General features: G+C 36.5%; 1 protein-coding gene across 4 annotated transcripts in view; it reads left to right on the top strand.

Moving 5' to 3' along the window:
* DMXL2 (Dmx like 2) overlaps positions 1–18053 on the top strand; it is a 191440-nt gene that overhangs the window by 101778 nt on the left and 71609 nt on the right. For all 4 annotated transcript variants that reach the window (XM_053593872.1, XM_053593870.1, XM_053593871.1 and 1 more), the window contains exons 14-16: positions 5485–5574; positions 10291–10408; positions 15774–15893. In XM_053593872.1, coding sequence (XP_053449847.1) covers positions 5485–5574; positions 10291–10408; positions 15774–15893 — 328 coding nt within the window. The remainder of the gene's footprint in view (positions 1–5484; positions 5575–10290; positions 10409–15773; positions 15894–18053) is intronic.

The raw sequence follows: 18053 nt of genomic DNA, 5'->3' as shown, positions 1-18053 counted from the left end.
GAAAGGTAGGGTGATGTAGTATGTATTGCTGTTACTAAAAACAAGTGTTTTAAAGGGGGAATAATTTACAGTGTAATGTGTAATTTGTTTTCACTCATTCATTAATTTATTCAGTCTTGAATTTTTTTTTCTTTTGAGACAGTTTTACTTTGTTGCCTTGGTAGAGTGCTATGACATCATAGCTCATAGCAGCCTCAAACTCCTGGGCTCAAGTGATCCTCCTGCCTCAGCCTCCCAAGTAGTTGGGAGTACAAGAGCTCACCAAAATGCCCAGCGATTTTTAGAGGCAGGGTCTGGCTTTTGTTCAGGCTGGTCTTGAACTCCTAAGCTCAAGCGATCCACCCACCTCGGCCTCTCATAGTGCCAGGATTGTAGGCGTGAGCCACCACACCCAACTTCAGCCTTTAATTTTTATTGAGGATTCACTGTGCATGAACTATAGTACATGAAAGAATAAATGTGCATATTATACCAAGTGTTGAGAATGTGAAAATGAATAGAAATAGTTGCTACTCTCGAGGACCTTTATCTTCAGAGTTATATAAATAAGTACATATAGTATGTAGTAAATGCTAATTTAGAGGGAAGAAAAGACAACCGCAGGATTTGGAACTTAATTAATTGACGTCTGCTTAACCAGCTGTAGGTCATTGGATTTATTGATGCTAAGATGGATGTCTCAGAGAATAACATTGTAGGCTTTGTTGATTCTACAAGTTGAATTGTAACCTTAATAATAATAATCATACAAACTCTGATGTAGGATTACTGTATGCCATATTCTCTTCTAAATGCTTTATATATATTAACTCATTTAACCTTTCCAATAAGATAAATGTAATATCCATACTTTAGGGATTAGGACACTGAAGTACAGAAAAACTTAATTATTTGAACCAATTTAGTCAGCTAGTAATGATAGAGCCAGGATTTGAACCCAGGCAGCCTAGTTCTAGAGACCAAGCTCTTTACGCTATGTTGACCACTTTTCAAGAACCAGTTTTATTTGTTTCTAGACTCGTATTTGTCAAGTTGTATATACAATGTTGTAATTCTATACTTTAAGTATTATATCAATTGATGATATGTGAGTATAAAAATGTATTTTTGTCAAAATAAGGTAAATATTTTGGAAGCAATTTTGCTAAAAATAACTGTTTTAATTAAGTATGGATAACACAATTGTAAAAGATTTAGGGGGAAATTGTTGTTTAAAAATCCTGCGCTCAGATCACCTTGTAGGTGTCTTTTAAGTTTTACTCCAATTTGAAGAACTGAAAAATACATCCGGGGCCTTACAGGGGTGGCATATGCAAGAAAGGCCTGTATTTCCTGTTAGCAGACACATACTACATACTTAAAGGCCTTCCTTGATCTACACCAAAATATCAATTATTCGTGTACATTTATGTTTTAAGTAAAACAAAATGTTTAAGGTATATACCATATATACTTTTAATGGTTCTCTGGGTTAACCTTGTTGAGTAATTTTTTCTTCCCTGTTTCAACTGTGTCAGATAAGATGGTCTTTCCTATACATACAAAGAATATTTAATCCAGATTGTGGTGCTTCGCAAAGACTTTTTAGTGGAGATAATATCTGAGATGAGTCTAATGGGTGTGAATTGAAAGTGAAGGAGGAAAAGAATATTTCAGGTAGAGATAATAGTAACTAAAAATGCACAAGAGAAGCTCAGCACTCGTAGCACAGTGGTTAGGGTGCTGGCCACATGCACCGAGGGTGGCGGGTTTGAACCCAGCCTGGGCCTGCTAAACAACAATGACAACTGCAACAACAAAATAGCCAGGCGTTGTGTCGGGCGCCTGTAGTCCCAGCTACATGGGAGGCTGAGGCAAGAGAATTGCTTAAGCCCAAGAGTTTGAGGTTGCTGTGAGCTGAGACGCCTCGGCACTTTACCGAGGGCGACATAGTGAGACTCTGTCTCTAAATAAATAAATAAATAAATAAGCATGGAGGCATAAGAATGCATATAATAAACTATTAGTAGTTTATCACTGCCAGAAATAACAGTGTAAGTGGCTATTGGAAATAGCTGAGACTGGATAGGAAGGTGGAGGCTAGATTGTCAAAAAACTTCTGTTGCTTTCTTTGTGATTTGGTTCTACTTTCTTACAGTCTGTTTTCAGCATAGCAAGTAGAAGGATGCTTTTAAAACATAATTCAGATCATGTTGCTCTTCTAAGCCAAACCTATTTAGACCCTACAGGATCTACTTCCTGTCCTACCCTCAGGCCCTCCCTACTTCTTGAGTATATATTGCTACTTTTCCTCTGGCTCATTTTTGCTCTAGGCATACTGACTTCCTTGCTGGTCCTTGAATATGCAAACACTCTCCCATCTTAAAGTGTTTGTACTTAGTGTTCTCTTGTTCTTCTCCCACTATCCACTTGGCTTGCATTCTTGTCTCTTTTGGGTCTTCAGTTCAGTGAGGCCTTCCCTGGCCACTCCAACCCAACACTTCCTGTCTACTTTTCTACTTTATTTATTCCCTTAGCACCATCTGACATACAGTTAGTTCTCTTATTTATTTATATGCTTTGTCTTTCCTCATTTGATTGTAAGATGAGGCTAGTGCTGTATCCTCAGTGCCTGATACCTGATAAGCACTCAATAGGTATTTGTTAAGTAAATGAATAAATTAATTAAAATCATGCTAAAGAGTATTATTACCTATTGAAGCAATGGGAAGCTATATGTGATTATACCAATTTGTACTTCATCAGCAGGATGTGCGTATGGGATTTTCCCATACCTTTTTTTCTTTCTTCTATCAAAATTGTCACTATTTTAAACTGATATCTGGTTTTTTGTTTGCATATTTCTTATTATTGCAGAGATTGAATGGTTTTGTAAGATTTTTATTAGTTACTTATATTTCCTTTTTAAATGGCTTGTTCATATTCTAATATGGTATTTACCCTGAGAAGCAAGACTGGGGGAGAAGCAGCACAATGATTTTTGCAGCACACTTTGTTAAGGGTTGAACTTTTTCAGTTAGGGACTCTCAATACTACCTTGATTTAGTCTGTCAACCAATCAAAGTCTGTGTGGGAAAGAGGTAACACACTTATAGACGTTTAACTGATAAGAGTTTACAGAGGTGTGCACATGGTTAACCCATAAGGTTTAGCAGACTACTCAGTGCCTAGCAATAGGATGAAGCCATTATCACCTTGAGGTGGGCAGACTATGGGGTCCCCTTAAGGATGTGCATGTACTAATCCCCAGAACCTGTAAATATGTTACCTCACATGGAAAAAGGGACTTTGCAGAGGCGAGTGAATTAAGAACCTTGAAATGTGGAGATTATTGTGGATTATTTGCCTGGGCCCAGTCTAATGTCACAAGTTCTTAAAAGCAGAGAACCTTTCCTGACTGTGGCAGAGAGAAGTGTTAAAAGAATGGTCAGAGGGATGACATTGCTGGCTTTGAAGCTAGAGGAAGGGGGCCGTGATCCAAGGAATATGAATAGCATTTAGGATAGACTTACAGAAGTATAGGTGTATTATCTGTAAAATAATAACATTTGTGTTTTAACCTACTAAATTTGTGGTAATTTATTTTAGCAGCAATAGAAAATTAATATGTATCTTTATGCCTGGAGGGAAAGATGAAAGTAACAATATGCTAGAACCTGGTGAGAGCTGGAGTCATGCAAAGGGAGTGGCCTCAGCTCTTTAATGGCTACTTGCAGAACTGTGCGGAAGATCAGGAACAGATCTGTTGGCTCGCTTTCTCTGTTTCTTCTCTCCAGTTCCTGGCCACTGCCTCCTTTTGACTAAATCCCACCTGAAGCAGAGGAGGGCATGGGAGCTGGGTGATAGAGTTAAGATCTCAGCCTCCTAGGGGCACAAAACGATGCAGTGAGGGTCAAGAATGGATCAAGGTTAGGATGCAGATAAAGTACAGCCAGTAGAGTCTCCCCTCTCTGCTCCTTCGTGTGTATTCCTGTTCTTTATTTAGAGGAAGAAACGTTTATCTCCAACCCTGGGGAAACCCAGATTCTCAGTAGGCATTGTATCACTGTGTAATGATGCCCGTTCAGCCATAATCCTGCTTGGAATTTGAATTGTAGTTGTTGCTATTATCAGTATTTCTCATAGCAAGGGAAGTGGGAGAAAGAAACAACATAAAGGAAAGCTTTTACAGCTCCTGCTTCTATCGATGGTCATAAAACCTAAATTTCATAATCATAGCTTCCTTCTTCCAAACCAAATTCTACGTTCCCTCGCACTTTTGCCAGCGTTTTGACTGTTTACATTTTTTTTCTTTTTAAATGTGGTGAAATGGCCCAAACAGTTCCACAGCATCCAATTCCTGTCTCTTTTGGGTTACTGATGTTTCCTATCATCTTATTATAGGTTATGGGAATACCAAAAATTATGTGGGTTCTAGGGCATGAGAGTACATTTATAGAAAGCTTCCTGTTGCTATTTATTGTACTTTGACTAGCAAAACTTTATTGCGTACTAGAGAAATTCCAGCATTTTAGCCTCACCAACTATAAAGGCCACAACTGAATCCAGATTTCAGTTAACAAACCCAGCAGTGCGTTAACATGATTTCTGAGTGACTCAGGTACGTTAAATCCTGAATCTTGGGTGAATGTATCCGTATCAATAACTTCAGCTTTGCTTTGACTGCATGTTTTATTCTTGATTTAATAATCCCAGAATTTATTCCCATAGCACTCTCTGTATCCTCCTGATAAAAATTGGGAAATTTCTACAACTCCAATTCATATGTTGTTTCCTCTCTGATCTCATGTCCATAGGACATGTACTCCGTTCTACTGGCCTGGAGGCAGTGAAAGGTAGTGGGGGTGGGTGCTCAGGAGAATGGGCATCTTTTTCTGAGGTAGTGTCTTCACATGAAATTACTGAAAGGTTTTTATGCAAGAGAAGGCTGGTTGGAAGATGGGAGAAGGGAAAAAATTTTCCCTTCTTTTTTTCACAGAAAAGCAAAATTTGATGAAAGATTTGGGGGATTTTTTCACAGAAAGATTTGGGGGATTGTGGGATCCAAAGTTAGGATTCATGTGTTAGTTCAAGCATCCTCATCCCAAGACACAGAGTCCCACTTCTTCTCAACTGTTACCCTTACCTTTAATCTAGCAGGGTGGTACTTTTAAATGGCATGACACATTTGCAAATCACACATTCAGGCATTGGGCCAGATCCTTAGCCATGGCTTGCTTAAAGGTTGCAAAAATGAAGAAGACATGTGGAAAGAACTAGATACCTTGGAGCAATATGCTATGTATGTAAAGACTATAGATTTTTATTAATATAATTGCTTAGTTAACTTAGAATGAGAAGTTGAAATATTTCTTTGAATGTATTAAATGCCGTTATCAATTAGTGAATATTTAGAGAGGGCCTTTACTGTCCAAGATGCTGTAGCATATTGATGATATATGCATAAATTGTTGATCATTAACATTTTGTGTTTTTTATTTACAGAAACTTATTGGAGAAGTATTTAATATTGTGAGTCAACAGTCTACTGCTCGACCTGGCTGCATTATTGAACTTGATGCAATAACTGACCAAGTAAAAACATGCTTGTGAACTGGTGATATTAATATATTTTATTCTAGAGTGTTTTATATGTATTCTTTTCTTGTACAGCTTTTATAACAGCATGTCATACAAAATAATACATTATCAAGACATAGTAAAATCATATATACAGTGTCATATAAAATCAATACATTTACTGTTTTCTCATTTCTTTCTGGAAAAAAAAAGTCAATCTTGGTCTGTTATGCTTAAGTGCAGAAAGCATGCTCAATGCTGGCTACATTAGTCAGCACATCTGGGAATTTTTCCCTAGCAAATGACTTCAGCTGCATTATCAGGTACCTGATACCTTCTTCTTTTGGAGTCTCTGCAGTTTCTACATCATCATCACTTGCTTCATCAACTTTGTTAGTTGCTTCATGTACTTTTACTGGAACTTCATTGGCTTCACTGCACAAGACTTTCTGGGAGATCTAGTGTCACAGTTTAAAGAGGGAAGTTTTCCTCCTTTTCCACTGTAGTAGGTCTATGCTTTTCTTATCATATCTCTCCAAGTACTCACCTTTACATTTTTTGATGTTGCTAACTGTGGTCTTACTAATACCAAAATGTTCCACTGTCTTTATTTGGCTTCTGCTTTCCAGAAAATGTAGAAGATGAACCTTTTCTTTCAAAGTCAGCTCTGAGTTCTTTCCTTTGGGCCATCTGTCTCAGTTAACTGTACAATTTTTCAGTAACTGTAGTGCAATTCATACCAGTCCTTCACATTGAAAATGTCTTCTACAACATATGATAAAGAATTAAGATGTCAGGCCTAAGACAACACATGGTAACAGTAAAACATGAAGAAAGAACTTACACTAAAGAAAAAGCAATACAGCTAAGGGGCAAAGCCCACACCTTCTACCCCTTGGTGTAGAGCAGACTCAACTGGTCAAGTTACAGAGGGTGAATTAATATTGTGTGTTACACTTCAAGTGGTCAAGATGCAAGTTACAGAGGTAGTCAACACATAGAGGTCAGTCTTCCATTAAGTACACGTGGTGTGTGTCCGGTCTATGAAAATGAGGTCAACTTAAGGAGGTGGTCAATGTAGGGAGGTGGTCAGCTATGGAGGTTCTACTGTATTATCATTGCTGTGATTCATCTGTGCCAGGCATAATCTAAAAATGTATGAATTCACTCACTTAATACACAGTCATCCTCATACTACATCTTAAACACTATACCAGACAATAGAGATTCAACAGTAAATGAAATGGACCAAGCTACAAGGTGTCCATAGAGTTCATGTGCAATTTAAAATAGTTGTAACTTTGTAAGTATTTATGATAAAAAGAATTTTTAAAAAGAATTAGGAAGAAGAAACACATTTTTTATTGTTCGTGTTAATTTTCAGCATGTTCACCATCATTACTGATACAAAGGATAAAACGATTCTGTAGTTGTTGGAAAACATTTTCAAGATGATTTTCACTAATACCAGCAATCACATCAGTTACCCTAGCTTGCAAGTTTTCTAAAGATTGAAGTTTGGTTGAATAAACATAAATCTGGTGAACGTGGAGCCAAGAAAATGGTCCACCTCTTTGAATACATTTGTTAGGGAATTTCTCATGTAGAAGCTAACATGCAAAGCTAAGTGACAAGGAGCAGCATGTTGAAACGCTGTATTCTGTATCAGTCCTAATTTTGAAGCTGAGGAATAAAGTAATTTTATAGCATTTATAAATTGCTATCACCGTTAACAACACACCCTTCAAAGAAGAATGTCCCTATGATTTGATTTTTTTCCCAAAACACACCACATACTAACTTTGGGATAATCTTTGTTATGTTTGACGGACTCATGGATTTTCAGTTCTCAAAATATGGCAATGATGCTTGTTGACCTTGCCATTAATGTGGAACGTTGCTTCATCAGAGAACATTAAATTACTTGAAAATGCATCATCGTTGCTAAGTTTTTCATTGAACTGATGACAGAAAGTTAGTTGTGCATGATAATCCTGTTCTAACAACATTTGATGCCCTTGAATTTTATACACTTTTGTATGAAGTCTTGTCTGCAGAATCATACGCATAGTAGACTTTGAAAGCCTCAGCTCTAATGAAGCCCATCTTAATGACTTTCTTGAACTTGCTGCAAAGGTTTCTTCTTTCTCTTTCTCTCTCTTTTTTTATTTTTTTCTGGCCTACTAGACCATGGCTTATCATCGACAGAACCTGTTTCTTTAATTTTTGTATCCACTTGAATATGGAATTCTTGTGTGGTGCTTCTGTCTTGTAATGGGATCTAAACCGTCTTTGGACAGCAGCAGTAGATTTTAGTTGAACCAACCAAAGCACACAGTTTACTTTTTCTTCTAATGAGGCCATGAGTCAACAGTGATTCCAAGTGTTCTGTCCTGTCTTCTGAATCTGCTTCCAGATTGCAGGTCACTCACTGTAAGCACCAGGTGCATCACAGCCCACAGAACACTTTGGACGCTGAGCTCCTCTGCCAGGATCTTTTTAGTATGTAGTACGATACATTTCATTCCCAGAATAATTCTCTTGTTTTATACTAAATACAGCCGACTTCTGTTGATTCCCATAGTAAAAATTTAATGATTTAGGAATTATTCTCCAGTTGAATTCTATGTACATATTAGTAGCTTTGTTTTCTTTTCTTTTGCAGTTTTTGACCGGGGCTGGGTTTGAACCTGCCACCTTCGGTATATGGGGTCGGCGAGTAGCTTTGTTTTCTATTTAAAGGAAATTTGATTCAATTAGGGAAGTCATGACCTTGATCTTGAAATGCTGAGGGAAAATACAGTGTGGCTGCATCAAGGCATGGGTTGTGGTTTCTCTTCTTATATCTCATTTCAACTCAGTAGAGGGTGACCTCAGCTTCAGAGTGTTTGCCTTATAAACATGCTGATTATTTTTATGAGAGTTCTTAAAATGCATATGAAAGTAGATAAAAGTGCACATTTCCATGTTAATCACAGGCCCTTTGTATAGTCAGTACTTCTTCCTATTTACTACTTAGGGAAGAAGAGAAACCCTTCTCTCTACAAGGCATTTATAAAACCCACTTTGGCCCTCAGGCTATTTGTTTCTTCAGGATTGTGTTTATGGATTAAGATATAGAACTAATATATTGATTCCAAATATAAAAATAGTTTGATGAGGAAGTTATCAATATTTTTAAAAAAATGAAAGAAGAGCCAACTATTTTTAAAAATAAGTATAGAGTTGTATAATAATTGCCATGGTGCCCAGCACATTCGATTTGCGAAAATGTAATCATTTCCACTAATGTAAAGAAATTACTAGTTACATTTCCACTAATGTAAAGAAATTATTAGTTCTTGGTAACAGAATTGAGGCTGCCAAACTCAAATTACTAATTCTTCTTAAGAAAACCATAACTATTTTTATCCCCAAGTACCATGCCTTTTTTCAAAATCAATTGATGATTTCCTTTTTTAACTCCATAGCAATCTGGAAAAGAATGACTTGGCTTCTTTCCTCCATAGATGCCTTAATTTTTAGTGGACTGGATGTTAAATTCATCCCTTACTTCAGCGCCGTTTGCACTTTTACCATGACATATTAATATAGCACTCTCACCCAGCTATCTTTTTACTTCATACTTGCTCAAGGTTTTCTTCCCTTCTGCTTAGTGACTGTCTTTATCACCAAGGCTGGTGAACTAAACGCACTGATAAACGACAAGGGCTTATTTATAAATGATAACATTTAAAACTCATCCTAGGTTTGTTCCAAATATGTTGTATGATTTGTACATCCATGAAGATACTACCTTCCCTTTTCTTTCATTTGTTCTTTTTCCCTAGGGAAAATGACCTTCTATACTATCAGTGTGAAGAGATTTTTTTATACCTGGAGAAACTTAAAATACTCTTTTATAAAAATGCTGTGGCTTAATGTAGTATTATAGTCCTTTATTTTCTTCTGTGATGTAAGGAGACTGATTTTCCTTTATTCTCTAAGATTATAGGCTGTTTATCCAGAGCCAAGATAATCATAACTGTTTCCCTTTCTTGAAATCTATGGGGCAGCTTTTGTTTGGATCTAGCCTTCCTTGAATTTCAGTTCACCTTTAGGGTTCTAAGTAGGCCTTTGTGAGAGTCTTTACTCACCTCCGGTGGTCCAAAACCATGACAGGGTAGCATAGCTGGCAACAGTGGTATTTCATCTATCCTTCAAGAGAGATCCTAGTTATTTATGTGTAAAAATAGTTCTCTGGAGAGATGTTATCCCTCTAGCTGTCACAGGATCTCTCCAATTCCCTCTAGACAGGGATTTTGGGATATTTTGAGGACCTTTCTGGGTTTTGTTTTTATTTTTGGTTTTTATTCAAGTGGGATTGAAAAAAACAACTAGCTCTGTAGTAGTATGTCTTACATAGTCAGGGTAGCCCTCCCTAGTTAGTTATGGATCCTGAACTTAACTTTGTAGGTGGTTTTATTTTTTTATTTTTTTAATTTTTTAAGAAGAAAACTGTTGATTTGTTTTCACTAGGGCTCTCTAGTTCTGTTATTTGGTTTTAGCATCTTTGAAAGTAATTTTTCTTTGGCCAAGATAATTTTAATTATTTTTCTTCTGTTGCTTTTTTTCTAATCGGTAGACAAAGAATGGAGATTGTTAGATTTATTTTTTGTGCATAATTTTTAGGGAAGTGGTGGATGGGATACAGGGAATTTCAAAGATAATGTCTTTTTTTGATATTTGTAGTGTGGCTCAAATACGCAGTTGCTTCATGTGTTTCAAGAAGACTTCATTATTGGATATAAGCCACATAAGGAAGATATGGAGAAAAAGGAAACAGAAATATTTTTTCAGCCATCACAAGGTACTTTTAAAAAATAGTCTGAATTTACTTTCCACAATCCTAAAAAAAATGAGTTTCACTTTGTCACTCTGGGTAGAGTGCTGTGGCTTCACAGTTCACAGCAACCTCAATCCTCTTGCTTTAGCCTCCCGAGTAGCTGGGACTACAGGCGCCTGCCACAATGTCCAGCTAGTTTTTCTATTTTTCAGTAGAGACAGGGTCTCGCTTTTGTTCAGACTGGTCTCGAACTCCTGAGCTCAAGCAATCCACCCACCTCGGCTTCCCAGAATTCTAGGATTACAGGTGAAAAAAAAAAAAAAAAAAGGATTTCTAAGCCTTCATTGAGTATGGTTCTTCATTTTATTTATTTTTATTTTTTTATATTTATTTATTTTTATTAAACCATAGCTGTGTACATTAGTATGATCGTGGGGCACCATACACTTGGTTCATAGATCGTTTGACACATTTTCATCACATTAGTTAACATAGCTTTTGTAGCATTTTCTTAGTTATTTTGCCAAGACCTTTACATTCCACATTTACTAGGATTCACATATACCCTTGTAAGATGCACCACAGGTGTAATCCCATTAATCCTCCTCCTTCCCCCTCCCTCCCTCCCCCTCCCCTCCCTTTCCCCCTTCTCCCTATTCTTAGGTTGTAACTGGGTTATAGCTTTCATGTGAAGGTCCTACATTAGTTTCATAATAAGGGTGAGTACATTGGGTACTTTTTCTTCCATTCTTGAGACACTTTACTAAGAAGAATATGTTCCAGCTCCATCCATGTAAACATGAAAGAGGTAAAGTCTCCATCTTTCTTTAAGGCTGCATAATATTCCATGGTGAGAGTATGGTTCTTCAAATATCATTACTCTCATAACTTTTGGCAGATACTTAATTTCTGTCAAAATTGTTTATAGCTGAAGAAGGCATGTGGCTGAAAATTGCATTTTAAAAGATGGTTCACTGGTGACATAAGACTTTTGCTGAGAAATGTATTTATGAATCCTAGTTTCCTAAACTAATTTTAATTATTCAACTCCACAATTAAATTATTTTGATTGATAGTAAATTCCATGTGGCATCATGAGGAACCGGTTAATTTTAGTATGGGTTTAAACAGTTCCCTGTAAATTGCTGCAGACCAGTGATAAATATAGAATGTAAGATGCCATGTTATGTGGTACACTGGAAACTTCACGGACATGGAGAATGAAGGGTACCGTCTCATAGTTCTCCTCTTTGAAGTGCAACATTTCTTCTCCCTTTTTGTGAAATAAAGTAGTTTCTCCATAAGTCCTTTAAAAACAAACAATATAATGTTTAGTTTAAACTTTATAATTTAGCATAAAATGTTCCTTAAAATGCTATTTTATTTTATATTTTAAATTAACAGGCAAAATTGTGTATATATAACTTTGTAAAGCCATCATGTTCTGTTTGAATGAAAAGACATATCCTACTTTAAGAATTAAGTTTCTATGATGAAAACTTTTTTAGTTTACAAAGTTTGGTTATAGATTGTGAGTATCTAGATGAACATATTTAACTTTCTTAGTATAGTTTTTATCAGCGAATTGTGTATAGACATATAAGGCAACTATTTCTACTGATTTTGTACACATAATTTGCTTTAATGGAAAATGAGGTCTCGTCATCTAAGAAGCTTAGTTCACACATCTTTTCACTCCTCAGACTAATATTATTTCTTTTATGTATCTTTTTTCATATATCATAACTTTTAAAATATATTACTTGTTCAGCTGTCATGTTCAGTTTTACTTCAATATCATTATAACCAAGAATGCTGCTTTATAGATTTGAAATTTGCTTTTCTGTAGTATTTTACCTTTATGTTAATTTTTTCTTTCTCTTTTCTTTTCTTTCTTTCTTTTTTTTTTTTTTTGAGACAGAGTCTTGCTTTGTCACCCTTGGTGGAGTTCCCTGGTGTTAGTAGCTTACAGCAACCTCAAACTCTTGGGTTCAAGCGATTTTCTTGCCTCAGCCTCCTCCCAAGTAGCTGAGACTACAAGCACCCACCACGATGCCCGGCTATTTTTAGAGACAGGGTCTTGCTCTTGCTCAGGCTGGTCTTGAACCCAGGAGCTCAGGCAATCCACCTGCCTCAGCTTCCCAGAGTGCTAGGATTACAAGCATGAGCCACTGCGCCTGGCCCCATGTTAAATTTTTTAATATGCTTTCCAACAAACATTGCTACCATTTATACCAGCCTGCTAGAAAACAATCTTTACATGTAAAGTTAGAATTTTTCTTTATAATATTTTTGAGAGACTTACATTTAAATTTATTTTTTTATTTCTCTCTTTTGATATTTTTTTCTGCAACTACTAAATCAAGCCAAAAGAAGTTTTTAATCTTTCTTGGTTTCCTGTAGTTTTTATGTGAAGTTTCTTTTAAGCTCCAGGGCTCAAGTGATCCTCCTGCTTTAACCTCCCAAGTAGCTGGAACTACAGGCACGTGCCACTATGCCTAGCTAACTTATTCTATTTTTGGTAGAGTCAGGGTCTTGCTCAGGCCAGTCTTGAACTCCTGATTTCAAATGGTCCTCCCTCCTTTGCCTTCCAGAGTGCTAGAATTACAGACATGGGTCACCATAGCCTTATAGCTATTTTTTTAAAGGACTTGATACGTATATTTCTCCTTTTCCCTGCCCCTGCCTTATTTTTTATTTTTTGTATTTTAATTAAAAATTATTCTTTTCTAATTAAGAAAAATGCCAAATACAGACAAAATTAGAGTAGATAGTTAAATGAACACACATGTGCTCGTAATGTTGATCGAAGATTTTAAGATTTTTATCATGTGTGCATTAGCTAAAATTTCTTTTCCTTTTCCCCCTGAAATGTTTTAAAGCAAATTTAGTCATTATGTTATTCCAGTGCATTTCTAAACATGACTTCCTAACATGTTTCCTATTATCAGATTGATAAAATAACAAAATTCCTCAGCATTGTCTATATTTAACTACTTTATATTTACTTCATTCAGTTGTCTCAGAAATGTTGGGGTTTTGTTTTTAATGTGTTTTAATTGTTTGAATCCATATCCACATAAGGTCCACACATTGTGTTTTCATTATCTATTGAGTCTTTTAATCTAAAGTCGTCTCCCTGTATATACCCTCATTATGCCATTGACTTATTTTAGAGCAAGTTTTTCTTTTAGGAGTTTCTCTGACTACTTACTTGTGATGCCATTTAAACTTTTTCTTCTTCACCAAATTTCCTGTAAAACGGAAGTTAGCTTTAGAGACATGATTGGATCTAGGTTCAGCTTCTTACGTGATGCTGGCCATTTCGTTTATATCACCCCAGTAATAACACAATGTTTGGATGTCTCACTTTGTTGACACCAAGACTGCTGGTGGCAAGCAGTCTTTTGTCTCCTGGTTTCTTCCACTGAATATTTTTGATCTTGAATCATTTCATTAGGGATCGCAAAATCATTACTTTCTAATTTTACTAGTTCTCATTTATTTATGGGCTGAAAGGCATCTATAAGGAAAGCATTCCCTTATCAAGTAGGGAAATTAATAGGTTACTTTGAAAAAGTTACTTTGTTCTTTCCCTTTAAAGTTTTAGAATAAGGAGTTTGTGCCCTCCTTACCTCCAGGGGTTGATGATGAATTTGTTGTTGTTCGGTTTTCTTTGTGTTTTGAGTTTCATTATGAACTCATTAAAAAAAAACAACTCTTTAGTGAACAATAATGTACACATAGAGAAGTACTCATGCAACTCATAGATTTTTATTTATATAGCATATTTTAGTCATTTTACAATCTTTTTTTTTTTTTTTAATGCTTGCATTGTCCTATATTAGTCTAGTAAGGATTCAAGTAAATCCTGAGTCATTTTGAAAAAACCTCATTATTCTGAGAGTTTACGTTCTTTCAGATACCAGATATCCCTGGCTAATCTTGCAGATGTCTTCTGCAAGAATGGAGTCATCCCTCCAAACTGTTTGTTTTAATATGGGGATGCTATTTAGAGACCACAGTTTGAGCTCTGTCAGTGCTCATTCATTGCCAATGAGTTATGAGTTTTCATTTTTAAGGAAAATTTTTGTTGTCCTGGGTAGATCTCATTTTCATATATGAAGAATTTAATTGTCAATAGGAAAATGTTATCTATGAATATTTTTTCCTTAAAAAATGCACAAAATCTCTATACATCCTCTTCTGTACCCTGCCACTGCCCCTCCTGCCATCATGATTTAAGATATTTTTTCTTTTTCCTTTTCTTTTTTGAGACAGGGTCTCACTCTGTCACCTGGGCTAGAGTACAGCAGCAGCATCATAGCTCACTGCAACCTTAAACTCCTGGCCTCAAGCTATCTTTCTGCCTTGGCCTCCCAAAGTGCAAGGATTATAGGCATGAGCCTGAGAAAGAATGAGACCTCATCTTTACAAAAAGTAGAAAAATTAGCTGGGTGTGCTGGTGCACTCCTGTAGTCCTAGCTACTTGGGAGGCTGAGGCAGGAGGATTGCTCGAGCCCAGGAGTTTGAGGTTGTAGTGAGCTATTATGATGGCTCTGAACTATAGTTGGAGCAATAGAGCAAGACCCTGTCTCAAAAAAAAAAAAAATGCAATTGTTTTATACAAGAAAATCAGGGTAAATGTTTATTTCTTTCTTCTTTTTAATTGTTAGTTTTCCAAATAAAAAGTGAGTGCCCCTCTTACTTCAGGGAGTATACATTGAGACTGGCTTGTGCTTGTATGTGCTTATCAACTCTTTCTCTTCCTTACTTTCTTGCTTGCTTCTAGACTTCCCTTCTCTTCTCTTTCTTCTCTTTCCCCCCTTTCCTTTCTTTCTTATGTGCCCCCCTGATATTTTTATGAACTCAGTTTTTTAATAAATTGTATTCATTTTTATTCTTTGATGTTCAGATTGACCAGTAGGTGGATATCCTTTCATGTTGGCTTTGTGTACTTTTGACATAGCCTCATTAGTCTTAGTTACCTAACTTTTGGCACAAAATTGTATAACATTCTTCCTCACACTCTTATTCTTCTCTTTTCCTCCCAACTTCTATGAATGTCAGGAGGTGTTTGTAACTTTTTTTTTTTTTTTTGTAGAGACAGAGTCTCACTTATGGCGTGGCCTCACACAGCTCACAGCAACCTCCAACTCCTGGGCTTAAGCGAGGAGTAGCCTCCCAAGTAGCTGGGACTACAGGCGCCCGCCACAACGCCCAGCTATTTTTTGGTTGCAGTTCAGCTGGGGCCGGGTTTGAACCCGCCACCCTCGGTATATGGGGCCGGCGCCTTACCAACTGAGCCACAGGCGCCTCCCAACTTTTAAAAAGTGTTTTTTAAAAGTCTATACAAACATATTAAGTATCTTTTTTCTTTGAAAAATAGGTTATCGCCCACCACCATTTTCAGAAAAGTTCTTTCTAGTAGTGATTGAAAAGGACAGCAATAATTGCTCTATTCTGCATATGTGGCACCTTCACCTTAAATCTGTACAAGCATGTTTAGGTAAGTAATTTTATTACAATTTTATACAGAGATGATGTGAAAAAAATTAATTTTATAAAATATGTTTTAAGTTGGCTAATTCCTTAAAAGGAATTTCTGAAAAACTGCAAATTGAATTGCTGAATTGAAATATGTCTCTGCCAAACTTTTTTTTTTTTTAAATGGGTTTTTTTTTAATTGTTGGGGATTCATGGAGGGTATAAGAAACCAGGTCACACTGATTGCATTTGTTAGGTAAATCCCTCTTACAATTGTGCCTTGCAATTGTGTGTCACACACTGAGAACCCACCTGCCTCCCTCCTTCCCTCTCTCTGCTCTTCCTATTTTATGTTTTTTTAAAGGATTATCTTAGTTAATGCTCATTAAAGTGCATCCCATAGTGCCTGGCACATAGTAGGTTCTCAGCCAGTGTAATTTATTCATACTGATAATTTGTTAGTGAAATTTATCAGGTAAACCCAAGTTAATTTGAAGTGGTTATTTTTCCTTGTGGTTTAACCCACAGAACACGGGGCAGCACTGAACTACACTTAGGTTAACTGATTGAAATGCTTGTGTGTGATTTACACTGAATTGCACAGACCCTAACTTCTCTTACTAAGCTAGGTTTTTGACCTAAGCAAAGGGAAGGGTTAAATTTGAGTATTCAGATGGCTTCTTTTGGTGTTTGGGAGTGGGCTCCATCCTGAGTGCTCACACTTAAAGTTTTCCTGGAGCCTAACCATCTCCCTTCTTCCAGTAGCCTGGATGGAGAAGCATAGAAACATATGGAGATTAGCATGTTAATATTAGAAGCAACAACTAGCTTCCACTTAAATCCTTCATCGGGAATATTTAACACATTAACTGGCATGTGAGTTGTATTTAACTCACACTAGTTTTAAGCATGGGCTATGAAACCTCTGCTCATGTTTTTACTTTTTTTTATTGTTAAATCATAGCCGTGTACATTAGTGCAATCAAGGGGTACAATGTGCGGGTTTCATATACAATCTGAAATATTCTCATCAAACTGTTCAACGTAGCCTTCATGGCATTTTCTTAGTTATTGTATGTAGACATTTGTATTCTGCCTTTAGTAAGTTTCGCCTGTACCCATTCTAAGATGCACCATAGGTGTGGCCCCACCCATTACCCTCCTCCACCTTAACTTCCCCCCTCCCTTCCCCTTCCTTGGCCCTTTCCTCATAGTCTTGTGCTATAGTTGGGTTATAGCCTTCATGTGAAAGCTATAATTTAGCTTCATAGTAGGGCTGAGTACATTGGATACTTTTCCTTCCATTCCTAAGATACTTTGCTAAGAAGAATATGTTCCAGCTCCATTCATGTAAACATGAAAGAGGTAAGTCTCCATCTTTCTTTAAGACTGCATAATATTCCATGGTATACATGTACTACAATTTGCTAGTCCGTTCGTGCGTCCATGGGCACTTGGGCTTCTTCCATGACTTAGCAATTATGAATTGGGCTGCTAAACATTCTGGTACAGATGTCTTTGTTATATTGTGACTTTTGGTCTTCTGGGTATAAACCTAGTAAAGGAATTAGAGGATCGAATGGCAGGTCTATTTTTAGATCTCTAAGTATTCTCCAAACATCCTTACAGAAGGAACATATTAGTGTGCATTCCCACCAGCAGTGTAGAAGTGTGCCCTTTTCTCCACATCCGCGCCAACATCTCTGGTTTGGGGATTTTGTTATGTGGGCTACTCTTACTGGGGTTAGGTGATTTCTCAAAGTAGTTTTGTCTGCCAAACTTTTAATTACAAGGTTATAAATCATTAATGAAGCTGTCTAATCCTGAAAACAAACCAGGCTATCGGTACATTAGACATACAAGAAAAAAAGCTTAATTTATATTTTTCAGTGAATATTTATTGAGTGCCTACTATAACTCTATTTGGATACTATATTTATAAGTCAATTCTGTCCATAGAATTCAGATTGTATTTTTTGTTGAATAATACATATTGCTATCTGATACAGTGCACATCAGCTTTGACATCTTTAAGAGAAGATTAGCTACATGTATTTGGTAAAATATGAGTGAGCATTTGAAGCTTATAGTAAATAAACTGTTTCTGTAGAATGTTAAGAAATGTAGAGTGATAGAAAATGATTTTAACCATGCTTTTGCTATATATAGCAATGTAGCAACC

Source organism: Nycticebus coucang, chromosome 6 (genome assembly GCF_027406575.1).
Source record: "Nycticebus coucang isolate mNycCou1 chromosome 6, mNycCou1.pri, whole genome shotgun sequence".
Lineage (NCBI taxonomy): Eukaryota > Metazoa > Chordata > Mammalia > Primates > Lorisidae > Nycticebus > Nycticebus coucang.
The sequence above is the reverse complement of the archived record's forward strand: the minus strand, read 5'-3'. Positions and strand labels throughout refer to the sequence as shown.